Source organism: Scleropages formosus, chromosome 11 (assembly GCF_900964775.1).
Source record: "Scleropages formosus chromosome 11, fSclFor1.1, whole genome shotgun sequence".
Taxonomy (NCBI): Eukaryota; Metazoa; Chordata; class Actinopteri; order Osteoglossiformes; family Osteoglossidae; genus Scleropages; species Scleropages formosus.
Window position 1 is genome coordinate 12474161 of NC_041816.1, and position 27001 is coordinate 12501161.

General features: G+C 42.7%; 3 protein-coding genes across 6 annotated transcripts; 1 reads left to right on the top strand and 2 right to left on the bottom strand.

Annotated features, from left to right (window-relative positions):
• Positions 1 to 1307: 1307 nt before the first annotated feature.
• On the bottom strand, positions 1308 to 13493 carry cers3a (ceramide synthase 3a). Of its 3 annotated transcripts, none has more exons than XM_018763858.2 (11): positions 13416 to 13493; positions 10070 to 10246; positions 9620 to 9737; positions 8973 to 9091; positions 8742 to 8799; positions 7086 to 7136; positions 6619 to 6711; positions 6092 to 6220; positions 5344 to 5450; positions 4904 to 5057; positions 1308 to 2948 (listed from the first exon to the last, which is right to left on the bottom strand). In XM_018763858.2, exons 2-11 carry the CDS (start codon positions 10240 to 10242, stop codon positions 2787 to 2789), a joined length of 1164 nt encoding a protein of 387 aa, XP_018619374.1. In that variant the 5' UTR covers positions 10243 to 10246; positions 13416 to 13493; the 3' UTR covers positions 1308 to 2786. The 3 variants fall into 3 exon arrangements, with proteins under 3 accessions (XP_018619374.1, XP_018619373.1, XP_018619372.1); XM_018763857.2 differs by lacking the exon at positions 13416 to 13493 and adding an exon at positions 13120 to 13196; XM_018763856.2 differs by lacking the exons at positions 10070 to 10246; positions 13416 to 13493 and having other exon boundaries at positions 9620 to 9995.
• A 1124-nt stretch (positions 13494 to 14617) lies between these two features.
• On the bottom strand, positions 14618 to 18352 carry lins1 (lines homolog 1). Its single transcript, XM_018763855.2, has 6 exons — positions 17436 to 18352; positions 17179 to 17268; positions 16862 to 17003; positions 16124 to 16711; positions 15571 to 15757; positions 14618 to 15380 (listed from the first exon to the last, which is right to left on the bottom strand). Exons 1-6 carry the CDS (start codon positions 17751 to 17753, stop codon positions 14639 to 14641), a joined length of 2067 nt encoding a protein of 688 aa, XP_018619371.2. The 5' UTR covers positions 17754 to 18352; the 3' UTR covers positions 14618 to 14638.
• Positions 18353 to 18633: 281 nt separating this feature from the next.
• asb7 (ankyrin repeat and SOCS box containing 7) lies at positions 18634 to 26417 on the top strand. Of its 2 annotated transcripts, none has more exons than XM_018763367.1 (5): positions 18634 to 19051; positions 19675 to 19790; positions 20430 to 20686; positions 22931 to 23536; positions 24890 to 26417. In XM_018763367.1, exons 3-5 carry the CDS (start codon positions 20476 to 20478, stop codon positions 25027 to 25029), a joined length of 957 nt encoding a protein of 318 aa, XP_018618883.1. In that variant the 5' UTR covers positions 18634 to 19051; positions 19675 to 19790; positions 20430 to 20475; the 3' UTR covers positions 25030 to 26417. The 2 variants fall into 2 exon arrangements, with proteins under 2 accessions (XP_018618883.1, XP_018618884.1); XM_018763368.1 differs by having other exon boundaries at positions 18634 to 18683.
• The last annotated feature ends 584 nt before the right edge of the window (positions 26418 to 27001 follow it).

Sequence of the window (27001 nt, forward strand, 5' to 3'; positions counted from 1 at the left end):
GTATAATGCGACTGAAGTAAGAATATTCTCTCCAGCCCATCAGATCCACACATCACACATGTGTTCACAGGCCCAACAGAGGCACAGGACTTCACAATATGGACTGGTGAGAGACAGTGAGCAAGGGGACGTACACGTATACACACACACACACACACACACACACACACACACACACACACACACACAGCCTGTCCCTGTTGCACTCTGGATAGTTGTCACTCGCTCACGGAGGAAGAAACCCCCTTCTCCACCAGGCACAAGTTGTGAATGAGGTGTTGCATGAAGCCCCTCGGACCCTCAGGCATCCCCAGATTGAGCGCAGAAGTAAGCAGGTCTCCGAGCCTCCACGCTGGACCGTGTCAGGCCTGAGGGCAGCGACAGCGGTGGTGGTCCGCTGCTCGGCCTGCCCGGGTGCCGTGTTTCCCCACCCTCAGCACCACCCTCTGTGTTGACATTCCTGGGGCTATTAGTGGCGGCACACATTGTTCTCATTCCGGCGCGCGGGTCTGTCACGCGGGAGCACTAGGAGCGTTCACCGCTACTTCACAGCGGGAATTTCGGCATTGTCTGGCTTCTCAAAACCGGCCGACGTGCGCGTGGATTCTCTCGCACGACTCACATTTTCCTCCCCATAAGAGCGTGCGTTGACCGTTTCGTTACTGCCCGACTATATTAAGTCACACCTCATGAACAGTCCTAAAATAAAGATATGCAGTATTTCAGGGAGTGAGTGATGAGAGGGGAGCCCTGCAGAAAACCCCACAGGCCAATGCGCCTCGAAACCTTCGAGTATGGTGAACAGCGCCCTCTAGTGGCCACTGCAGGTTTCACCGACAGGCTCTCTTTTGTGGTCTTATGTTGCTCTCTAGAAACACTGTCATACTGCAGTAAAAAGGCGTGTGCACGCGCGCACACACACACACACACCTTGTCCAGCGGCACAGCACTTGGGTGGCGTGAGAGGACGTGGGTTCAACCCCTGCTAGAGTTTGCCTGTCCTCCCCCATGTCTGCATGGGTTTCCTCCAGGTGCTCTGGTTTCCTCCCACAGTCCAAAGACATGCTTTTCAGATTTTCTCATAGTGTGTGAATGACCCAGAGAGAGAGTGTTCCACTGATGTATGGATGAGTGACCCATTGTAAGTAGATTATCTAGCAGTATAAGTGACCTTGGTGAATGAGGCGTGTGGGCCGATAACACTACATAGAGTTCACTGGAAGTCACTTTGGGGAAAAGCGTCTGATAAATAAAAGTAAAAAAGTGAATGGCCTGACCAAAAACAACAGGAGTACACAAAGGAATCACAGTCTGACATACTTCTGTTTTATTCTTGAATTATACAGTGCGATGAAATGAAACTCAACAGCTGAACCCATACATGACATTTTTGGTTCTGTCAACTATTAACCTGATACATTCTTTAAGGATCGAAGATGTCTTCAGGGCAGTTCTAAAAGGCAGGGAAGAGAACCATGTTCTTGGGGAGAAATTAGAAACAGAACAGCTCACACACTGACAGGGGAACTGGGTACGGTCTGTTTTCTGCCATATTCTGCGCTGTTTATTTTTCTGAAAGTGAACACACAATCCTGCTGTACAGAAGAAAACTGTAAATGGTTTCATTATAGCATCTGGACTGAAGCCAGTACTGACACATTTCCCAGATAGAGGTAAAACACTAACAAAGTACTAGTAAAATACAATGTTCTCCTAATTAATTAAAACATACACTGCAGTTCCTGTGGTTCTTTTGACACGAACTTCATTAAACTCATTCATTCTAATGAGTTCATTACACTTCAAAAAGGTTCGTATTACAAATACGCTTCGCATATATTCTACAATAAAGAATTCTGCATATGCAATTGGTTTACAATACTGATGTAAATGCAGTCATACTGTTTTTGTCTTGTAGGGTTTTGTAGATACACAGTTTGCTATAGTTCACAGTCAAGCATGAGTGCCCAAATCATACGGTCCTTTCAAAAAGTCAATCTGACTTGTTTAAAAGCGGGATGCAGCCCGCAGCGTTGAGGCCGTCGCTGAAAGTGTTTGTGAACGAAGGGAGGGGGAGCTGCAGCGATCTCCCCCAGATCTCCATCAACGCATGGCCACGTATCGCAAGGTCATGCTTAAAGCGTAAGCTGCAGAGACTCATTCCATAAAACCGGTAATACACATAACAGAACATGCTCTCGACACATCCCGGAGCGAGCGCTAAGCACACGCCATGTGATGACTTGTAACCTGAGCGAGGATTACTCCAGGGGGGCTGCTCTTACCGCTCTTTCAGAGGTTTCATGGGTTTTTTCCCCAAAGCAGCTGGAGAAACCAGTTTCAAAATTATATTAACCTTGCCCGAGAACATATCCTCCTCTTGCCAGCACGAGTCAAGCAAGGCAGCAGATAACACGACAAACCTTGATACATGAATTGAGGTGGTATGACCCAAGAGATGAGATCATTTTTTTTTTTAAAACTGAAAAATGATGGGATGTTAGCAGGTACCTCCAGGTTAGTGTTCTTCCACTTAACTCTATGTCATCATCATTAAGGCTGACATGAGCTATGTGACACTGGTATGACGTTGGGCACTGCATGAACGCATGCTTTCGCTTTACTGAACATGGATGCTCTAATGAGGAAAGCAGTTCCTGAGCAGGGTCCTGCCTGCATTTCTTTACAGAAGCCTGCTTTTTCATTGTCAATACTTCCACTTGGTAAAAGGCACTGTTCAGCGCACTCTCCTGTGAATCACCTCGTCTCGCTTGCACAACCAGTCCTCAGTAGGCGGGCGCCGTGGCTTGGAGCGAGCGAGTGCCATTCAGGGCTCGTGTTCCCGCACCGTTGCTCACTTTCTGCCGTGCCTCTTCCTCCTCCTCGGTCGCATTGCTTGCTCCTTCCTCATCCTCCTCCTCCTCATCGCTCCTCTCATCACCCGTCAGCTGCGGTCAGGCCCGAGCGAAGAGACGTGGGCGGTCACGGGGATTGAGAGAAAGAGCAACCCATCACTAACCGGACTAATCCTTGTGATGTAGAGTGTGACGGGGCTGCGCCGATGGTGGAACAGCCTCTCGTGCCACGCGTGCTCCCGCGTGTTACTCTGTAAAGCCTCGAACTCTCGGTCATCTCCGTTCTGTGAGGCAGGCTAAATCTTTCACAGACTCGCTTCATTTTCAACACCTCTTAAGGTTCCCTCTTTGACACGAACCTCTGCGGATGACGCAGACAGACGACTGCATGGCTGCGTCTCCAGCTAATAATAATTAGGCATCTCGGGGAAAAGGAACAAAGCACTTAAACAGTTCAGGAGCTCAATCCCGTATTTTCACACTTAAAATTTTAAAAAGGACTGAAAATCTTCTAGTGCCCGCCCCTAACTCCAGCCAAAGAGTTATTTATTAAACTCAGAGCTGACAGAAGAATGGTTTTCCCAGAAAATCTCTTTAAGTCATTAATAATTAGGCCGTCTATAAGAAAGGGCTGTCGAACCTCCTGCGCAGGGAGATAATTGCAACTGACATATTTTCAATTACATCCGTCAGTGAACGAGCACCTTGCTAATCTCCTCATAATTAGATAATGTTCTCACAGCTCATTCATTTAAATGGACTTTAGTCTACAGAAAACAATGGGACTTTGTGATTGTAGGAGAGGAAGGCGGGAATTGAACAGCAATGACCAGTGAAATCAGGTCTAGGTGGGGTGGAAATTAAGTGACTAATACTATCATCTACTTAGTAGAATGGAAAGAGGAAAGAAAAAGGAGACAGGACGATCCAAGACACTGGGGTTCGAATAAACATATGTCAGTAATGAATTAACATGTCCATTGAATAATGCTGATTCAGCATCTAATGAGATGTCAGTTTTAACATGCTGAAAATGCAGTAAATTTTCAGTGCATGTAATTCCTGGGGATGGGGGCATGGTGGCGCAGTGGGTTGGACCAGGTCCTGCTCTCCAGTGGGTCTGGGGTTCGAGTCCCACTTGGGGTGCCTTGCGACGGACTGGCGTCCCATCTTGGGTGTGTCCCCTCCCCCTCCGGCCTTACGCCCTGTGTTGCTGGGTTGGCTCCGGTTCCCCGCGACCCCGTATGGGGCAAGCGGTTCTGAAAATGTGTGTGTAATTCCTGGGGGCTACTCAAGTTATTATATCTCAAATAAATTGAGTGAAAATAAGCTGAAATAAACCAAGGAAAACATTTTAAAGGAGCTCATTACAATAAAATCCATAGATATTGCACAACTATTGCAAATAAGGAAAGTTTTTATTACTAGACTGGTTGTTTCAGGTTGAACCAGGTCATCTAAAGCCATAAATAGTAATGAGCTGATTAGAAATTCCAGTGGCACAGTATGTGAGCAAATTTCTCATTCCTGGTAGGTTTCTCCACACTTAAAAGGACATTCCAGAAAATCAGACATTCTTGCACTGGTGTGGAGTTTTCAGTCATGCATTCCCTAATGCTCTGAACACACGGGAAAAACTGGAGCACAAAACGGTTGCGTCCGACTAGCCCTTGAGGAAGGACACACCTCTCTCTCTCTCTCTCTCGCTCTCTCAAGCTTGTGTGCGACAAAACAAAGAAGCAAGTTTCCACCTATCTATGGAAAGAAGACACCTGAAGAAACATAAAGAGCTTCGGGAGACACACCCCAATGCATTGTAACACAGCTAAAGAACGCGTAACCTGAGATAGAGACTATTTCCCTGGGAAAGTGTCACGTGCCAATTACCAATTATCTTTCTACTGTCAGGTCTACGGATTCCAGTTGAACTGTTAGGCAAAATGCTGTGCTATATTTGAGCAGCTTTTTTGTATTATTTAGTGCTTTATATTTTGTATTTAGTTAATCCGTGCATCGCATACCCGTATTCCGAAAAGAAGTGAACTTACATTGCCGAAGAGGAACTTCCTCACCATGCGGAGGATCAAGTACGCCCAGAATATGTGTAGGAGCAGAAGGACCACCAGCATCGCATTGAAGAAGTAATACCCGAAGAAAGCCGGGTACATCTCGACTGGGTACACCCATGTACAGTGGATGAGCCTGAAGCAGGAAACGGGGCATTTGTTGGCAACTCTTTCACACCTGTCGGGCTGTGCTGTGTAGGTGGCACAAAACCTACATTATAGCCTACCATAAATCTGTCAGTCTGATTGATTCCCATGATGATTTTGCAACAAGCACCTGGGAGCGAGACCAGAATCCCAGGAGGACTGTCTGCTGCTCTCCGCATAGAGTGAGTCAAATGTAAAGGTCTCTGCTTAGAACTACTGTGTAACACAGACGAGCACATGTACGCAAAACACACACGTTCGCTCTGTCTCCTTACCAAAACGGGAAGATGATGAGGCGCGTCACCATGAACACGATGGCAAATACCACAAATATGGAATTGCACGTTGTCTCCCATTTGGCGTAGTTGAACAACTTTGCAGACTAGCAGAAGAAAAAGGATGCAAACACTGACGGAAAATTGGAAAGATGTGAACAAATCCACCAGTGTTTTATTTATATACATTGTAATCACACCTATCTTTAATTATATCTTAATTAGGCTTCCATTTTTCCCCCATGTATAATAACCGCTTTTCTAATGCAGGCTAACAGTGGTCCAGAACCTATCCAGGAGATACTGATCAGAATGTGTTTTAGGTGAGCTGGTGACTCTGAATTGCCCCTAGTTCTCTACACCCTGGATAGGTCACCAATCAATCACAGGCAAAGCACACACACATTCACCCGCACTCACATACTAAGAGCAGTTTCGGGTGATCAGTTCACCCGAAACACATATCTTTGGACTGTGAGGGGACAGCACGGGGAGCAGCAGGAGGAAAGTCACACAATTTTGTTGAGAACATGCAAACCCCACACAAACTGAGTTTGATTCATCTGAATCCGCAACCCAAGAGCTGCGAGACACCAGCACAACCTGATGCTTTGCCCATGTCGTATAACAACTAGTTATACAATTAGTTCCATTTCCATACTGGTTTTCACATTCTTGAGATCAGCACTAAAGAAAACCAGAAATTTTAAAAACAACAAAATGTTAAATGCTGTCACTGTGGACTTACCTCTAGTAAAACATCTGAGGCGTCATGAGTGATCATAACCAGGGATCCTATACGAATATAGTTCACGCACCAGGAAAAGGCCAGAAGAGTGAGTGTTGCCAAATGATGAATAATTTGCTCTTTAAAGTCCTAGCAAAACATGCAGAAATTAAACATGTATTAAAACAAATCAGTTACATTATAAATCACGGTCAGCTTTAAGCCATTATATAAGAAGAGCTGCTTCTGATCAAATGCCTTGACCAATGTGAGTTGTTAATAACTTAAAAACACAGACGCTAAAACATCTGTGACAGATGCATGCCAGCTCTTTCATAACACTTTTTCAGCAAAACCAAAATTAAACACAGGTTTATAATTGAAAACCTGTTCCCTGACCGCAATAAATACACTAGATCTACACGATTTAAGATAAAAGGAGCAAGGAGAACAATGGAAAAGATGAGAACTGACGTAGTGGCTTTGTGAGAGGATACAAGCGTTTCCTAACTGAATAAATGAACGGGAGATTGCAAACTGAAACTCGCCTTTCGCTTCACATCGAACGTGATGCTGAACAGCAGCGAGACGTAAAAGCTCATCTCCAAGATGTAATACCAGTACTGAGATTCCAGCATGGTCTGCAACACCACAGTAAGGAGAGAGAGGCCATTTGAAACAAACATTCAATTAAATACAGAGTGTGCACTTACGTTCTTATTCCATACAATCTTTACTACAGTATTGGTAAGACCCCCGTGTTAGTACGACCTTGCCAATGCAGCTGACATCACGGTTCCCCTGATTAGACCTTGGCATATGACAGAGAATAGGAGATACTCCAGACAATAATTTCTCCTCTTGCAAAAAATAAATAAAGAACTTTTGAAGCTGTACGTCCAAATAAGGACTGGAGTGCTGTTTAATTTGGAGCAGGAGAGGGAATTACTGTCAGCTCCATACGGCCCACGTTGGAGTTCTGAGACGGCTCTGAAACTGAATGAGGAAAACACACCTGTTTTGGAAAACCGACCCAGACTTCCCGGGTGCTGTAAAACCAAGGTTTCTGAAGAACACAAAGGACAACAAAGAAACACAAAGCAGATCACTGGACGTTTGGATTGAGATTAAAATATGTTTAAATTACGACATACAACCGAAGTGATGTAAAGAGCCAACACTGAGCAGCGCTTTGTCCCAGTGCCTCACTCAGTGGTTCCCGTAGCAACCCTCTGCTTCATCACCCTCTACATTGGCCTGCAACCTTCCAAGACTCAATCGGAGGGCAGCAGTAACGCATTTAAAATGAGAACCCCCACTCCACCCCAGTTAGCTTCACCTGCTCTTACGATTCAGCCAGCTCTGACTAACTGTGGGGAGTTGTTCAGCTTGTGGAGATCACAGCTCCGTCAACTGAAATGCGCCAATGAAAACAGATTACGTTTATTAATTTTGCTGACACTTTTCTCCCAAGCAACTTACAGTGTTAAGATTCTTATAACTATTTGCCCATTTACACAGCTGGATAGTTTTACTGGAGCAATTGAAGGCAAGTACCTTGCTCAAGGGCACTACAGATGGAGGTGGAGCTCAAACTTGCGACCTTTGGGTCCAAAGGCAGCCATTCTAATCACTCTGCAACCAGCTGTCCCAGTTTGTTATTCCCAGATAATGCCATAGTATCAATCATCAATGTGGCTGGTAGGGCAACTCCTGTTCTTTTCCAGTGGATCATTTATTGAACCGCTCAGTGATTCCTAGACTAAGCTTCACGAGGAGGCAGTTGGGTGTAAGAGAACAAGCTTTTCTCTAACAGTCAATCAAGTGTGGGGTCATGGGACACTAAAAGGAACGTGGAAGAGGAAGAGTAATAAACAAACGGTAACATGATCCATAGCATAAGATATGGACTTGGAGGAGCCCTGGAGGAGCCCTGTTGTTGTGCCCGTGAATGAGAAACTTAGAGAGCTACAGCAAAATCTCCCGTTGTGTAAATGAAGAAAATTGTAGGTCTCTCTGGATAAAAGACTAGGTTAAGCAACAGAACATAAAGAAGATTCATATGTTCGGAGGTAGACAGGCAATACCATGCCAGTGTGCTTGTGAAATCTCAAAACAATATGCTTTTAAAGTATCCTTTAGTCTTTGGCACATGATTGCATTGCATACCACTATATTCCGCTGCTCTGCAATCAGAACATGTTGACTGAATCTTGGACACTTGAGAGGATTTTGCTCCCGACTGGGCCTCCAGACACGTATCGACAGAACACAACCTTTGGAAGACCCCATTCTCCGTATTTTATTTCGGATACCTCATAAATCACCAGCAGGGGAGAATATTTAGTGCACATATTTAATCTTGCAACATTCTTTGTTAAAAATCACCATCTGAAATTTTCCGGCAAGCAAGAACAGTGCACTGTAGAGCTCACGGGACCCCTGGAAATGACACTCGAACAACACAGATAACAGTCGTGCAAGTATTTAGAAATGTTTTATCAACCCAGTTTATCAAGATGTCTTAAAGCCAAGTCCTATATACTTTACGCATAAAAATAAACACAGCAGTTGTACGTAAACACGGACGTTATCGCGCAAAAGTTCAAACCCAGGAAGCATTTTTAATGTATAACAAACAGATGTAATGGTACACAATAACTGTACTTACATCGTAAAGGGCTATCAGACCTCCAATGAAAGCCAAAAGATAGAAGACAAATCTCCAGCTGCAGAGAGAAGCAGAAATTGCATATCAGCTTGTTTCTGACCAGACCCCTGGCACCTTTATTAGAAACTACGAATTGATCGGTGTTGGCAGACGGGACTTGTTCATAAGAGCTTTCCTGTTTTATGAAGTTACGTGCGGCGAATCAGAAGTGAGCCTAAAAATAAGCGATACCTGGCCTCTCTGAACTTTTTCAGCAGTCCGGGTCGGTCTTGGTTTCGTCGTTTTCGAAACCACCTCTCCACCTGCCTCCTTGTCCAGATGCATTTTTTGGACAGCCCATCAATATCTAACTGTGAAAGAAAAGTCACGTGATCATTGCGTTTTCCACTTCAATAGCTGACTTTGCAATGACCCTCCGTACACTTAACGTTACAGAGTATTCAGTTAAATTAATCATTATGCTATAAAACAACAAAACTGGGGATTTTGGACTAATGCTTTCAAGCATTTTTAATTAAAACAAGTATGCCCAACTTGGCCATAATGTCAAAATGAGAAATGTTAATAATCCTGGGCAATGGATTCTAAACCCCGTTAATGATTTGGACTGCAGGGTAAATAAAAAGAGCGGTGCATGTGCAGTACATGGAGAGAGAAGGAAAAGGCACTATGATGGGTTACAAACATTAGTGCACCACTACAGGTATTCTTCAAAACCATGCATACATCTCCATCTGATCCCCAAATAAACATTTAACATGATTCACAAGTAAACAGTACAATGACGTGACTCTAAACAGATTTTGATTGACAGCAGTGAGTCACTTCGCATCACGACAGAATACGGCTAAGGCACAGAACGCCGGTGTGGGACATACTTGTGTTGGATTTCTGGAGCAGGAGCAGAAATACTTCTCCAGGATAACATTGTCTGGCGCTTTCTGTCGGATTTTGTCCCCGATTCCAAAGGAGGCGGCTACAGGTGTGGCTACAAATCTAAAGTGGGGGGGTAATCGGTGCAAAATGAAAGCGGAAGGCACCTGACTCCATCGTGTGTATCCTGTTGCTAACACGCCGCAAGAATGTACTGTACACTGGTGTCCTACAAACACTCGCACTCTGCACTCATCTATTCTACAGGCAGGCGCTTTCCACCGATCTGCTGGAACACAACAGACCATAGAAATAACACTAGGCCTTCGCCTGCAGTAGGACATTTTAGGTTACAGGTATTTCTTAAACCAACACAGTGACATTTGTCCTTGAAAAGGTTTCTTTAAGAGACTGCATTTTTACACTTATAATCCATGTGAATATTAATTACTTACCTTTCAAACAGATATCTTACTACGAGGAAAACGATTGAGTATGGAACTGTGACATATAGATGAGATGCTTTGGCGTAGACCCTCCCCTCCTTGTCCTCCAGGTCAGACCAGGTCAGGCTGACGGGAAGCCAGAGCCGGTCCCACCAAAACCAGTCGTACAGAGTCTGGAACATGGTACTGAAGCAGGAAGGGGGAAAACAGCGGTTCTTGATGACCACAAAGCTGGGTACGCAGTTGTTGGACCTCAGCAGGGGGTACCAGCCCCACCTACTTGTCTGCTATAATTCCATCTCACAGTATCCGTAGGAAAAAGTAGCCAGTGAAGCAAATGGACCAGAACACCGGCTTTTTGTCCCATATAACGTGAAAAACATCACAGTGGTTCAAATCGGTCATTGCTATTGTCATGTGTTGCATTTCTAAATGAGAAAACAAAACAGTGTGAATGAAGACAAGGCCTCCCTCTGTACAGCACAGTTTACAAATGGGTCAATATTTTGAGCTCCTTATTTGCAATACAAATATTTACACAACGGTTTTTTTTTTTTTTTTTTTTTTTTTAAATCCCTCCCCCCTTTTCACGAGACCTTGAAACCCCTTCTGCCAGCATGCCACTAACTTCCTGGACGGATCGTGAGCCGAGCCTGTAATAAAAGCCAAGCCTGGAGCCTAGCAACAGCACCTGAGCGGGAGCAGCATAGCAAACAATGTGGAAACAGCCACTTCTTTCAGATAAGGAGGTCAGAGCCGAACTGGGCAGGAGCTCAGACTTCCACGTTGGTGGACAGACGAGCTGCAACGGGCGCTCTAACTGCAGCGCATGTTGACAAAACACTATTGCTGAAAGAGACAACATTAGAAACAGGGAGCGATACCCTGACCTGCAGAGGCAGATCCGATGTAGGAGAAGGCAGACATATAGAAATATTAAAATCAACCTTTAAGCTGCTCACAGGAGGAAGAATCACCTCCATGCTGCTCCAACAGCATGGTAGTTATGTAATCCTTCTTTCACATTTTGGGTACAATAAGGCCTGAGGCAGAAAATATACCGGTGCTTCCGACAGCAATAAAAACAGGTAAATGTCAGCGACCGGCAGCTTTTTTAGGGTCAGAACCTTGTCTGAGATACATGATGCTGTGAAAAGTTCCTCTCTAAATGGCACATTATGGCAGGTAAAAATACACGGGTAATACGGCTAACGATACCTCCTTGCCAGGAGGTGAGGGGTGCATTTTAACATATTGAGCATACAAAAAAAAAAAAAAAAAAAAGCTGAAGGCAAATGGACAGGAGGAAATTGGAAAGAAAAAAATTGAAAATGTGTTTAGTTCTCGGGGGGTGCAGTGGCACAGCAGGTTTGGCCAGGTCCTACTCTCTGGTGGGTCTGGGGTTCGAGTCCCGCTTGGGGTGCCTTGCGACGGACTGGCGTCCCATCCTGGGTGCGTCCCCTCCCCCTCCAGCCTTGCACCGTATGTTGCTGGGTTAGGCACCGGTTCGCCGCAACCCCACTTGGAACAAGCGGTTTCAGACTCTGTGTGTGTGTTTAGTTCATGACCCAGAAAGCATTTATAAACATAAGATGCAAAATCAAGAAGAAATCTAAAGTTATAGCAAGACAGGTGCAAAATAATTCACAACTAGTAGTGAATACAGTATAGTATTTTATAGCATATAGTAGGAGTTACCATACGTCCGATATGAAGAATCTATAAATCTAACCTACCTAAAATCAACTAACTGTAATTAATGATTCCACATTTAAAACAGCTTTAAGAATCTTTTTAAATAACTGCTTTCTATAACACATAACTTGAAGTGCACGTGCTGTTCTGTACAGTGACAATGACAGTAACAAATCAGTACAAAACTCAAAATCAGCTCATTATGTGCTGAGCCTGCAGTGTCTGCCACCACACTATAATAACTATCAACAAGCAGAGAAGAAAAGGCACGTTTCATGAATTGCACCATCGGAGCTGCGAGATTTCGAGCCGGCGCCTAAGTGCGGCTGAAGGTTAGTTAAACTGTGCTCGGAAAGTTAAAAGGAGCGTGTCATTTCCCAGTGGAGGAAAATGCCTGTCGGGATGAATGGTCCCGCATCCACCCACCCAGCACACTCATCACACGTGCACTCGTTCCACAGCCACTTTCCCTTCCTCTTCTGCGATCACCTGCTCCTCCCGCCAGCACAAATGGCGCAATTGTGTCATGTCATCTCCCTTTTGCGTATGGCAACGGGACCAAAAGCAGGAGGGGAAGAAACAGAGTAGGAACACACCGACAGAAACTTCTTTATGAGATAAAAAAAACACAGGTGTGAGCCTTCCTAGAACACCCTCATCACATCCATCACAGTTACTCTTAGCTTTAAAGTAAGTTTAACAGGATTAAAAGGTGTTAGGGAAACAACTATTTTTATAACTTATGAAACGTTGACAAACAAATTACTTGTCGTGAATAAAACGTTATATTGTACCGTAAGGGTTATTTTTAGGGTAGTTACCGTACATATTGAAAACCGTAATGGCCTGCCAGTAAAACAAAGGTGGGTTCCAAAAGCACTAGCACAGAATCAGTCTTAGCACTTTGTTATATGAGTTGATGACGTTTAGATTACTAAATAAACTGCACACGGCTTTTCAAAGACACCAGGTCCATGCGTCATTTACTAACATGTTCACACTATTTTGTAGGTCATGTAGTTTTTATAAGATACTTTCATCTCCTCAAGCTGGTCACCTTAAAGAGTTTTCCACTTTGCCAGGTAGGAAAGTGTTTAGCTGCTGTGTCCAAGATCTTCTTTCCTCTGGGTTTACTGTTCTTGTGTCACATCAAACTTCACGACTACTCAGTAAGGCTTACAAGTAAGATTTTCAAAATAGATTTTAGTGATATGTATTTTTGGAATAAGGCTACGCACCCTTAAAAATCATTGTCTTCAATCATCTTTACAGGTATGACAGAAAAGTATCTGAAAATGCCCCCGGGGGGGATCAGACCAGCATGGCTGTACGAGAACATTTCACTCAAGGAATCATTTACTCACCTCATTTTTTTGTTCCACCGCTAACAGCACACGTCGTTACGCAAGTATGTTATACGAAGTTCTGGAAAGCTGCTTGCGTTGCCCCTCAAAGGACTCTTATTTACACATCGCACAGCAACATGCTTCCTGAGTCTCTGAATGGATTCGTGACAATCCGGCACCGACGAGGATCAGGTCAGCTAAAAGGAGAACTTTCAACTTTGACGTGGTTGTGGTAATTCTAGTTCAAAGAAATTAACATGAACAGAGGGCACAATCCCCACCCTGATTACAAAAGACACACAAATCTGATTTACCTTTACACTTTCAGCTCCTGCAGAAGAGAGGCGAGGCAGGGGCACTCCTTGTTCAGGGGGCTGCTGCCGAAGGTGAGCAGGCAGGTCAGTGAGAGCGAGCGGGAAGCATGGTGGCAGCGCTAGCCCTGGCAGGCACCGTTTTTGTTTGAGATCCACAGTCACACCCAGCCAGGCGAGGCTAGGCAGCACTTAGTGACGCCAGCTGACCTACTCAGCATAATGAAGTCGCCTTACCTGTAGGGCAAAACGCATAGGGAATCCGCTGTCCCCCCACCCCTCCCCGGGAGTTGACGCTGTGCTATTGAAAGTTGTAAGGTGAGGATAAGAGGACTTGTTTCACAAGTGCTCCAGCATAGTCCTTAAAAATATGGGCAAGTACAAAGAAAGTTGCTCTCACAGGTGAAAGACGACACTAAGACAACAGCTGACAAATCTAAATCCAAGCCAAGGGTTTATTTTTCTGTACTGTTTGTCTCCTTGTGTCTACAGCCAGCAGCAAACATCCGCGATGAGTGGGAAATTTAAGCCATTCCAAAAGGAGGGTGTTTAACAAAGATCAGAAACCTAAATGTTTAAAGAAGAGTTACAGTACGAACAAGTCAAAAAGTTTTGCCAAATCCCAGATGGTTCATAAAACTGGATCAGGGCTCCAGTTCAGTATTCATGCTCTGAAGTTCACAAATTCTGCTCCATCACACGCACTGAAAAAGTACCTCAAAAGAAGTGAGTTCCCCTTTCAATGCTGAACTTTCTAATAATTCTGTTATAGCACATTCTTACAACCACCTTAGAGAGATATCAAAGGATAAAACCACATGGCAAGAAAGTTCAAAACTAATTTTTGTCCTTTTTTCTCACTTTACCGATATCTTCTCTGGACGAAGGCACAAAAGACTCTAAAGCCAATACCACAGTAAATTATAAATTTTACAGGACATTTAAATCATCTAAACATTTGCACATTTGTAAAAACAGAATATATCATATGTAAACACCACAGGTGTTTGTCTCATTTTCGCATAATACTGCACATTTTCCATGAAAAGCATGTCTTCATGGTATGTTTAAAGTTTAATAACTATTTATCCCTGTAGCTGACTGACCACAGAAAGCCTTGCAGTTGTAACATTGTACTTCAGGAATGTTTCCACCATCTCCACAAAAGTTCACCTATTTAGTGACACACGACCACCAATGTGACATAAACCAGAACCAAGCATGTTTCATTCACATGGAAACTCATACTGGATTCCACTCTTTTCCTCAATTTGCATTAGTAATTTTAGGAGTGAGTCTGGTTTGTAGGGGAAGAGGTTCCTTCTTTGCAGCCTACATATGACTGTTCTCAGCTGCCCAAGGCACGTGACTGCCTGTACGCACAAGCGAGAAGGAGTCGAAGGGCCTACCACTGACTTTTCCTGTGTGAGACTACAACACTCAGACTGCCCATCTCCTTTGGCATTTTCAAAACCAGAGCCATCAGATACTAGTGTCCTTTGCAAAGGGACAGATGAAAGACCCGGTTCTTCAGATTCAGATTCATCTGAGCTCTCATAATCCACTAAAGGGTGCGATATGGGCTGGGAGATTCCAAGAGACAAAGAGGTGGAGTTCCTCCTGTTGGCCGTTCCTGGATTAGGGAGAGTTTCTGATACTCTATCATTGCTCCCTTTGGAGGTACATCCACCAGGTGCGCCAACTCGGTCCCTCTCAAATGCAGCAACATCAAACCCAGCTTTTGAATTCAGGGCCTCAATACCCTGGCAGATGGCTGCAAAATCCTCCCAATTGTTCCGAAGAAGCTTTAAATATCTCACAAAGTAATCCAGGAAGCAAGTTTCCGTGGAAATCAAGAAATCCAGGAGAACACTGTGGTCAAATGCAACATTTTGGAGCAGGAAAATGAAATGGCAGTGAGGGTTGCAGCCAGTTTCACAAGCCTTCAGATTTTCACCAGTGTTCCATCTGCAGTCACAGAAGCACAAATAACTCAATTAGCTGCCTGTTCTGTCCATAGTCCTTAACTCAATTAACCATTTTACATTTTTACCTATTATATACAACTGGATGTTTACTACAATTTAGATCATCACTACTGTCATTTATTACAGCTAGATCAATTCATAAAGTAACTTTGATAAAACAATATTCTGACCTTCTTTGGTATAAATGCAACATCATTATGACCTTGGCAGCCTCAATCATGTCATCATCCTGTTCCCCAAACACCAGTGAAACCCAGCTGCAGGGGTGCAAGAGCTGCTGCAGCCCAGAAAGGTGCTGCTTCAAGAACAGCATCAGAGCACCCAAGAAGGCCGGAAGATTACCAGCAGGCTCAGGGCCTATAATCACAGAAAAACCACAGGGGGATTTATATTGTGCACTTATGGATTTACTAGGTTATCCATATTAAATCAGACTCAAAGAAAGCATAATAAAATAAATGTAATACACATTTAATCCAAAGAGAATCTGGAGGTAATTATGAAGTGATCTGTACAGCAGCATAAAATTTGCTGGTCCCTAATTATTTTCTCAGCAAATATCGCCCCCTTCTGTTGGACAGCTGTATATCTAATCCCTCAACTTTACTTCTGACTACAGGATTCCCACAATCACACACTGGATATATACATTCAAAATTCTGAGAATTTCACATTAAATTACATAACTGAAAAACATAAAAATAAATATCACAGACAAATCACCTTCTTTCTCATACTGGAGTTTGTATTCCAGGGACTTGAGCAAAATCAGACTCACTGCCCTCAGGACTACAAAATCTGGCCCATCTGAGGCACAATGGACAGACATGACATTACCCCCAAAAAAGCTGGCATTAGTGTTCACTGGAACACCCTGGAGCCAGCCTGCGAACACAGCCTGCAACACAACATCTGCCAGTGAAAGTAAGTCTGTAATCATGTGATCACCCTCCTTCATCAAGGGGGGTCCCACTGTAATAAAATCTTCACCTGCTTTCAGAAGCAAGGTAGCTTTCAAGAGTAAGATAGCTTTCTTTTGTACAAAATACTGAACAGAGGAGCCAACTAACTGCAGGGTCATTAGTGCTTGTTGGTAAAACAGCCTCTGTCTAAAGAAACAGATCTTCAGACTAAGTCTGGCAGCAGTGAGGACTTCAAGGAAATCTAAAAAAGCAACAAGGCTTGTCTCTACATTATACATGTCTTTTACAGATGCTGCAGATCCTTGGCCTCTTTCTACCCAAGAGAGCAGTCCAGAATAAACTTGAGGGAACACAGAGTCCAGCATCGAGACCAGCTGTTCGAGTGCATCTGAATGAGGAAAGAAAATAAGTTTTGTCAACTGGCACAAAACACAGGTATTCAGGCATAAATTTATAGGAATGCTGTTCTATGCATGTCAAAGGCTACATTTATGACTTTTAATAGTTATGTACATAGTAATAAATCTTTATGACCTACCTTTGTTGCAGTTGCACATCCCTGTAAGAATTCCTTTTATTAATGCAGTGAGGGACCACAAGGTGCTGTACAGCTCAATGCTAGGAAAAGGCTCGAGGAGTATTTTCATACACTTTTCTTGCCACACTCTGTTAAAGGAATTCTGTTGAAGAGCAACAGTAATTGAGAAAAATTATAATTAAAAAATATATATTTTTAGACTTTTCCATGCTGTCACCAACATGCCATGCTAAATTCTGCTCCACGCAACAGATAATTCATGAGAACAGCAAAAGGCAGAACAGTCAAAATATACCTTTTTACAAAATTATACTTACAGACTTGTGGAGCTGAAAAAGGACAAGCGATGTTGCACACTTAACAGCAAAGTGTGATAATAACCTGTCACTGACCCCAAAAAGGGAGACCTATAAAAACAGACAAATACAATTTTTGTCATCATCACCATATTGCAATATTTAAAAAAAAAAAAAAAAAAACAGGCAGTACTAAGAAAAATGAAGACTTTAGCTTGCGGAAGCCAAAAGATACAAAATAAAAACTGATAAAAATTACGTAGCATCGGTTAACTCACAAGTTTGGACATCACTGACATGTGATCCAGTGACACAGTCAGAACCTCCATGTAATAAAGCCTGGTGTTGGCAGCAGTGCTTCCGGAAAGTACCTTGCAGCTCATACTTTCCATGAGACTGAGCACAAAGCAGACCATTTCTGAGCTGTTCTGCCCATTACTCTCCCTGCTCTTTTCAGCAGCGTGGGCATTTACAGACCAAGGGTTACAAATATTTGAGCAAATGATACAAGCCACTTCATGGCTTTCTTTTGTCGGAAGTTCTTCTGCAAGCAAAGACCTGTACATATCTTGTAGAGCCAGGAACATTTTGTCCATCTTGGCTTTCAGAAGATTTGAAGTGAATTCCAAGTTAAATCAAATTTCCAGTGTGGTAAATAGCCTGTTTTCTTTCTCACTTACTAGCTGTACCAGTAGTCAGTGGAACTTGTAGGTCACTATGGAATATTAGTTCACCATCACTGCACACAGTCACATAAACAAACACACATACTTCAAAACCCCAGGCTGAAGTGCGCGCACACGAGCACATGCACGCGGCGCATGCATACATACACATACACACCCTCCGTCAAGACTTCGGTACTCAATCGTTCCCGCCACTACATTTTTTGGGGCCATTGAATCTGCTAATGAAACTACTAGTGGTTCTTAAAATATTTTATCTCTGTAAAGTGTTCACTGAATATAATATCTCCTTCTAACGCAGTCGCCATCCATTGCATTGTGTCAGCTTAGTTTCCATCCCCCGCTCTACACAGACTACAAACAATGCTAAATAAATTCTAGTTTTATCGTCTGACTTCGAGAAATATAGTCAACACGGAACTACTAGCCGATATCTGTAACTACATCAAGTCGAATTAGAGCAGAGGAGTACATTCCCTCGAGAGAAACCGAATCAATACAGTCCACACAACTGCTACTGTTTCTTTAAAAAAAAAAAAAGAAAACCAATAGGGTTGCAGGGACCGTAAATGAAAACATAAACTGTCGTAATTCACACGTCGAATATTTCAGCAGGATGTTACAGCATACGGCTCCTGAACTGACCATTACCGAACGGTGGTTGGTCAAAATGCAAGTGATGTAATCGTGCCGTGAACCAGTTATCAACGTCTCTGAAGGATGTTGTTCCGGCGCACGGCCTTGTTGCTGAACGATGATTGGTCAATGTGTCCCCCTTCCGAGCGATCCCTCGGAATCGGGGGGTTGGTCTGTCGTGATCCAAGTCAACAGTACACAAATGTAATGAAATATTCATGCACTTCTGCCGTTATTGATCGATTGTCTTGAATGTTACAAAGGCCCTTGGAATGGACGCCTCTCCAAACACACACTTTTGGCCTTCTGTGATTGTTGGACAACCGAGACGCAAGGCATTCGTTAGCTAAACTTGCTAGCCGACGTATTGGTTACACTGGGAGTACTAGCTAGCTCGCACTTTAGGGACGACTTTCTTTGTTTCTCGTTTTGTTTTCTTTCTGCCTTCTTTGGTGTTTTTCCTTCTCTGGCCCGCAAGAGCAGATTGCGCGAATGTGTCGACATGGGGAAGGATGCGGAGAGTTGAGACGGAAGTGTGAACGGGAGCGAGACGCCGGGAGGGTCTATTTGAGGTAACAGACAGTAACTCTCCATTGTTCGTGACCGCGGCTCGCTCGCGACCGTTGCCTCGCGCGGCCGTTCTGCTCTCGCTCAGTCCACACTGTTCGTAACGTTCCCGTCACTTAACAGCGAGCGTCCGCTTCACTTGAGCTCACCGCGTTAGAGCCCGAAAGTGCAGCGCCTTGGCTTGTCATATTCCGCTTGGCTAACAGACTGAGCTAGCCAGAGAGAGACAGCAGGTGCTTTTCACTCTGCATGACGAGTTCTCGTTCGCCCGCGTTGTTCACTATGCAGGTGTCGCTTTTCACTGCCTGAACGAATGCTTGCCCCGCTGATTCAACGTCGATCCTGCTGGTGACCAACTGCGTGTGTTGGTTCATGTGATCAGATCATGATCTTGCTTGTAAATGATGTCAGAACGGATTAAGTGCATCGGAATCTCATCATGATTTCCTGCTGCTGAGTTGAGATGGTTAGCTGTCAAATGACGTTGTGTAGTACTGCAGTGTCACTGTGTCACTTTGTGGCTTTTTTGTGAAACAACAACAGCGCTCGACTGTTGTCCCGTTTCGTCGGAGTCCCACTGGTGTTTGGAGAGGACGTCCTAACTCTTCTTTTTCTCATTCTTTTGCAGATTCATATGTCCTGTTTGCAGATTTATATGTCCTGTTTCATGAACGATGCCTCTTTGAAACCCGACAACCTGATTATTATGTGCGAGGGACTGAGATAAAATGAGGCTTTTCTTGGGTAAGATGAGCCTTTGATTTTGTTTTCCTGCTCTAATTATGTCCATTTGTTATCTTTTTGATCCTTTACCACCCTTTTCACCTAATTTACATTACAGCCAGTTCTATTCGACATCCATAGAAGTGTGCCGCATTTAGAAAAGGCCAAATCAGGAGAGCCTTAATTAAGATATTGCTGTTTGTCAGAGATATTTGTGTTTAATTTACAGAGAGCACCTCCCAAACTTCTAGATAGGCTTTTAATTATTAGTAGTGTTAGTCATCATGCAATTGATGTTAGCAGTTTAACTGAATGGTAGTCAGCCTAACAGTGATTTCAGTGATCTACCCATTAATACAGCAGAGTACTCTAGATTACTGCATCAGTTCACAGTAAGTACCTTGAGAAAGGAGACTGCAAGAGCAGTAGGATTTGAACCCAGAACCTTCAGATTGCAAGACCATGGACTGAATTACTACAAGACCTACTGCCCCAAAAAAGTATAAACATCCTCAGGAATGATATCCTCAAGAATTTGTCCTGTCACCCAGTAATGCATGTTTACTCACTGCTACTACAGTACAATTGAACTTTACTGTCAGATTTCTCTGAAATGTTTGTTGCATCATAGCTAATCTGACTGCTCTGTGTGGTTCTCAGGCGCAGGACTGGTCTGGGTAAACCTTCCCTAACGAGATGTGACAGGATGCTGCACCATCACTGCAGAAGGAATCCTGAGCTGCAGGAGGAGCTGCAGATTCAGGCCGCAGTTGCTGCGGGAGATGTCCACATTGTGCGTAAGATGCTGGAGCAGGGCTATTCCCCGAACATCCGGGATGCCAACGGCTGGACCCTGCTCCACTTCTCCGCTGCCAGAGGGAAGGAGAGATGCGTCCGTGTCTTTCTGGAGCACGGAGGTGGGGATGCTTACTTTTAAGGGTGGAGTCCATAGTTAATAATAGGAGTTAATATAATTAAAAGCTGATTATGAGGTTTTCCTTTTTAAAAAATTACTTTTTTTTAGTCCATTCCTGTCTCCATAATTAATTACAGCTTGTCAAGTGCAGGGTTGTGGTGGTCTGAAGAGTATCCTGGAAGCTAAAGGTGTAAGGCAGAGGACATTCAGGACAGGAAAACAGTTTAATACAGGCCAGTTGCACACATAAGGGTAAATTAGAGTCACCAGTTCACCTTAAACATGTCTTGACTGTGGGAGGAAACCAGAACACACAAAAGAAACTCACATGAACATGGTGAGGACATGCAAACTCCACATAGACTGAGCCAGAGTTGTCTGAACCCAGAGCCCAAGAGCTGCGACACTCGGTGATGGCACATGTACTTTTGTTTAGTTCCTGGAATTTTTGTTGTTGGGCGCTGTGGTGCAGGGCCCCATTTTCAAAGCCAGAGGGCAGTATGTACCAAGGCATGCGCTCCTGTTCACGAGTGGTTCTTGACCCTGGTCCTCACCTACCCTTGTAGGTTGCCTTTTTTTTACAGTGGAATTCTTAACTAATTGTCTTTTGCTGAGATGCAATGCACCATGCAGTTTACATTTATTCATTTAGCTGATGCTTTTTCTCCAAGCAACTTACAATATTAAGATTACAATTATTACAGGCTGACAGTGATTTACCCATGTATCAGCTGGGTAATTTTACTGGAGCAGTTTAGACTAATTGCCTTGCTCAAGGGTGCTATAGCCAGAGGTGGGAATTGAACCTGCAACCTTAAGATCCAAAGGCAATAGTACTAAGCACTATGCTACCGATTAAATCAGTATCCAGTTGAATCCATTAGCTGAACAGTAATATATATATATCTATATATATTTTTTTCATGTTAAATTGAATTTGTTTCTTCCAAGGAATACCTATAGTAGTGAAAAGCTCCACAGAGATTTCGTTTGAATTAAAAAAAAAAAAAAAATTATAACGAAGTTGATTTAAAATACTTAAAACCATTACATACTTAATTGGTCTTGCCATAATTAATGCGATTCATTAAAAGAAATGTTTGCTTACTAATCTGTTGATTATTTGAAAAAATTTATGAAATTATACTGGAAAAAGTACGGACTTTCTTAAAACAAGAAAGAAAGAAAGTTGATTTCATAGAACTGAACATGTATTTAGAATCCTCTGCTATCATATGTTTAAGTAAATCATCCAGTTCGTTCTATATAAAGTAATAAAATAATAACATCTTGATTTTAGTGGCATTTTCATTTTACCTATGGGGCAATGAGTGTGTGGCCTCTCTCTTTATATTGAGTTTTACCTTATTATACAATTATTTTACAAAATCAGGCTACCATTTTCAGTTAGCATTTTGGAATTGTTATTGAAACAAAGAAAATGTTATGTTTAATTCATTGACAGTAATTTCGCAGAAGGGTTTCAGAATACATGTCTTTCAGAATCACTTTCCTCTGTTCGAACTTCTCCATAAATTCGCATTGCAACATTGGTCACAATCACCTTTATGTTTCCTGTCACTTTGGGTTCTGTTAAAGGTTCCCCGTGGAATTTGCGCAGGCAAAAACTATCAGTTTCATACAATCTCCTTTGACAATATGCAGCTCTCTAGCTGTTGTGCACTGCACTTGTGTTTATGTGGAGTTGTACGTACCTTGGAGAAAATTATCTGTTAAATGAGTAAATATACTGTAAGTCTAAGGTTTAAAAGTTCTAAGATATTTTTCTCTTCTGATGAATTTATAAATGAGTTATAATATCTGGTGGTAATTAATGTCAAGAATTGTGATGTCAGTAGCATCCCCAGCAAAAATAAAGCAGTTACCATCAGCATGAACTGAAACTGAGAAGTCATATTAACTTCATATGGAATGACCCCCAACCCCCAATAAGAAACACTACAAAATACTGTGAAGTAGAATCTTTGGTGCAGAGATTCCAGCTCATTTGAACTTTGTGAAGACTTTTGTGTTTCGTTTCTTAAGGTACAAAAAGGCTTAATTGCGTATGAAATTTCAAGAGTTAATTAAAATTGCAGGATTTAACCTATGGCCTTTGAGACACATGCTGATGATCAACTGATCCCAATTATTTTCATTCTTTTACCACATCCTCGTGCTGGAGTTTGATCTTTGTTGTGCTTTGGAATGGCTCATTTACTTTTGTCTTTTCTGTACGTTTCAGCTGATCCCACAGTGAAAGACTTAATAGGAGGCTTTACCGCGCTGCATTACGCAGCCATGCACGGCCGTGCACGGATAGCACGCCTGATGCTGGAGTCCGAGTACCGGAGCGACATTATCAACGCCAAGAGCAACGATGGCTGGACACCCCTGCATGTGGCCGCCCACTATGGCAGGGACTCGTTTGTGAGGCTCCTACTGGAGTTCAAGGCAGCCGTGGACCCTCTGAGCGACAAGGGTACCACACCCCTGCAGTTGGCCATCATCAGGGAGCGCTCCAGTTGTGTGAAGATCCTGCTGGACCACAATGCCAACATTGACATCCAGAATGGCTTTCTGCTGCGCTACGCTGTCATAAAGGGCAATCATTCGTACTGCCGAATGTTCCTTCAGAGAGGCGCTGACACCAACCTAGGCCGCCAGGAGGATGGCCAGACACCGCTGCACCTGTCTGCCCTCAGGGACGACGTGCTGTGTGCACAGATGCTGTACACGTATGGGGCAGACACCAACACCCGGAACTACGAAGGACAGACCCCGGTCGCCGTGTCTGTCAGTATGTCTGGAACCAGCCGGCCCTGTCTTGACTTCCTACAAGAAGTCACCAGTAGGTTTCTCTCTGTTATTCCCCACAGATCTTTTTTTGTTACTACTACCAGTCTTAATATGGGTTTCTGGTATTTTTGTGATTAGTATGTTGTTGAAAATTGCAGCCCTCGATTTTCAGCAATATTAAGCCCATAGTTTACTACAGTGACAATTTAAAGAGAATTTTTAACTCTGTATTTAGTTCTTAAGCTTTGAATTTTTTTTTTTTTAACAAAAATTAAATTTATACATGGGAAAAAGATTGAATTTATAGATGCTATCATGAGTTAAGAACTCCCCGCAGATAAACAGGTACTCTTTAAGGTTAACACTGGAAGGTTAACACTGTAAGCTGAATAGGAGAATGGTCTGGCTGCTGAAGAACTGACTGCTGAGCTTAAGCTCTGTCAGACTGCCCATGAGAGCAGGGTTACGATGAGCAGTGTTTGCTTACAGAACAATGGTGGGTCTGAGAAAGAGCGCACATAACCTGAAGCGCTAATGATTTAGTAAGGACAATACCAGCATTCCTCCCCTTTCACTGCACTTTGATATCAAGATATCAAAGGGATTGGTCTTACACAGCGGCCTAGGATCAGCGCCACCAAGACCCGTCTGGTCTAGGGCTCACATTCCACCACCTTATTGATTACAGTAAGAAGTATTTGGGTGCATGTATTTTTCCGATTTACGTATGCAGGTTTGTTTTTTAACTGGTTGAGGGCACCTGCTTCATGGAGACATCATTGATTCTATGTGTTTGCCTTTACCGTGCACAATGAACGGTAATAAATAGGGTAGTTAAAAGTGACAGAAGACAGACACACAGATAGGCACAGCTATTCCCATGTTGTGGTTTCTCCAGCTGGAGTTATTTGTGTGTTGTGTAGGAATGAAAGCAGCAGGCCAGTTTTCCCATTACACTGATGAACCGTGGGCTTGTAGATGCAAAACAAAGTCACTTTTGTGTATTGAAATGACCATGTTTTTCCAATTAACTTTTAAAATTACTGGTAAAGAGTAAAAGTTGTTATCCAGCTTCTGAAAAGTTTGCAAGCTTTCTTCAGTTAATTTTGTTTTTTTTGGTTAGGTCTCTGACTTTCGGTTAATGTACAAGACTTGGAGAACAATAATACTGAGTTCCAAATCGATATTTTATTCAACTACATGGTTCAAAGTACTAATTATTGAAAAACAGACAAGTGATCTTCTTGATAATGTATAATAGTAATTGGATATGCAGTGAGGTTGTGAATAAGACAATGAAAATAAAATTAAGCAAGCTGTGACATTATTTTCTTTTCAGAAAGACAAAACTTTCAAAAAATTTCCTGTCTTTTAAATCTAAAGCAGCGCTCCCTTTGCCTTGCAGGACAACCCAGGACTTTGCAGGACTTGTGTAGAATAAAAATTCGACAGTGCATAGGCCTTCAAAACTTGAAACTCTTGGAGGACCTTCCTATTGCCAAGGTGATGAAAGACTATTTGAAGCACAAGTTGGACGGCGTCTGATCCCGGCTCACAGACTAGGACCACGAAGCTGCTCCTCTGGCAACAGACTATGCAAACGCTGTTTTTCTTTCTATGCGAGAGCTTAAAGCACAGGTACAACATTTTTATATACCCCCTCAGATGTCTAAGAAGCTTTTAACCCTTGTTTAGCGAAGAATTACTTTAAATACATATTTTTTCATAACAGCTGGCTTCCGTGCATGTTGTGAATACACTTTTTTTATTTATACACCAATTACAGTGCAGACAATTTAAAAAAATTTATAAAACGGAACATTTGAACGTCCCATCCACGGTGTACCCTGCCTTGTGCCCTATGCATCCGGGATAGGCTCCGGACCACCACAAACTTGCACTGGAAAAGTGAAAGGGAATGCTTGGTTCTATGTGGATGGATGGATGGATGGATTAAAAAGTAGTGGGGAGAAAAGTCAGTAGTGTGGAGTTGCTGAGTTGCATAAAACAAAACTCACCCAATCTACAGTTTTTTTTTTTATTTTATTTTAAAGTTAATAGTTTGAACTTCTGTATTGCTTGTTCTGTGAATGTCACCATTTGTACTTTAACAAGCTTAAATACATCTTTCTGCCCTTGACAAATCACAATGCTGGTTTAGTAGTTGGTAAATACTCATAATGGCCCACTTCTACTGTAATTCCAAATTGCATCAGTTTTGGATTTGAATGACATTCATTTAGCAGATGCTTTTCTCCAAAGTGACATACACAACTTTAAATGTGAAACTTTTTAGTTAAATCATAATACCCACATCGTAAATTTAATTTACGTACCATGTATTGTTACATTTAGGGAGTCTGTGGGATCTAGTCTTAGTTTTGTATGTTTGAAATGTGTGTTATTGTATGCTGACCATTTATGAGATACCCAGTATACGTGTGTGTGTGTGTGTGTGTGTGTGGTGTGGTGTGTGTGTTTGTGTGTTTAATTACATGGGATTTAAGGGCACCCGTCTGTGATGTGGACTGTATACTTAATTAACTACATTTGACACAGATGCCCCGAGGCCAGGAGCACCCCACACTATGGTCACCAAGCTTTGGTTTTTAGTGCAAATGACAAAGCGATTCAGGCAAAATAAAGTCAGTTGAGAGGAGGTTCACACACAGAGCTCCGTGCCGAAAGAGCCGCTCAGAGTTGTAGGCCATGACTGGGTCAGTGGGTCACCCTGGTCACTGGAATGGACTTCACCCGTCAAGTTAGAGTAGAGGTGCAGGAAAGCTGTAATTTGGGAATTTGTTTGAAAGACAAAAGAGGAATTAAGCGTGTGGCCCCCTTCCCAATTGCAAATAGCAAACCCAGCTGAGTAAATCACGCTTGAAGTATAATTTCCTGAAAAAAGAATAACAGCTAGAAAATGTATTGGTTTGCAGGTGAGTGTATGTCTTAATTAGGCAAAAAAAAAAAAAAAAACTAGAGTTTTAATACTTTACCAGGAAGTAAAAGCATTATAATAAATTCAGAGACATTCAAATTAATTGTGAAGGTGTAGTTTGTTTTTGTTTGTGTAGTTTTCTTTTTCGCTTTAACTGCAACAAAAAAATCATTGGTTGCAAACATTGAAAATTCCTGACAAAACTCAAAAGTGTTTATAGTCAGAAGGTAAAATTTTGTGAACACATTTCACATTTTCTTTCCAGTGTACAGAAAGTCATAACTGAATTATAGTAAATGTAAATAATTGTGTCATATGTACAGCAGATATTTTTTTAAAGTAATTTAAAAGGTATCAAAATGTATGGAACATGTCTAGTCCTGTGCTTTGTCTTGGTGTGGCTTGTGTAGTGTCTGGCCAGTTGTAAAGTGATTGCAGTATAAGGGGAACCAACTGGAGTTTCTTTATTGTCACTTAATGGGGGCAAAAAATAAATGCAGCATGTGTGAAGTAGCCTTTTAAAGGCAGTTTGCTCCTTCGGTTATTACCATTTCTAAATTCCAAACACATCTTGCTGTG

Coding starts and splice junctions, on each gene's coding strand:
- lins1 (XM_018763855.2), bottom strand. CDS start 17,753: ATGGACAAAATGTTCCTGGCTCTACAAGATATGTACAGGTCTTTGCTT. Junction 17,269..17,435: donor TGTCAGTGATGTCCAAACTT/GTGAGTTAACCG, acceptor CTGTTTTTATAG/GTCTCCCTTTTTGGGGTCAG. Junction 15,381..15,570: donor TTGCATTTATACCAAAGAAG/GTCAGAATATTG, acceptor CTGTGACTGCAG/ATGGAACACTGGTGAAAATC.
- cers3a (XM_018763856.2), bottom strand. CDS start 9,958: ATGTCCTACTGCAGGCGAAGGCCTAGTGTTATTTCTATGGTCTGTTGT. Junction 5,451..6,091: donor CCTCAGATGTTTTACTAGAG/GTAAGTCCACAG, acceptor TTCTTCTGCTAG/TCTGCAAAGTTGTTCAACTA. Junction 5,058..5,343: donor CTCATCATCTTCCCGTTTTG/GTAAGGAGACAG, acceptor TTCCTGCTTCAG/GCTCATCCACTGTACATGGG.
- asb7 (XM_018763367.1), top strand. CDS start 20,476: ATGCTGCACCATCACTGCAGAAGGAATCCTGAGCTGCAGGAGGAGCTG. Junction 20,687..22,930: donor TGTCTTTCTGGAGCACGGAG/GTGGGGATGCTT, acceptor TGTACGTTTCAG/CTGATCCCACAGTGAAAGAC. Junction 23,537..24,889: donor CTTCCTACAAGAAGTCACCA/GTAGGTTTCTCT, acceptor TTTGCCTTGCAG/GACAACCCAGGACTTTGCAG.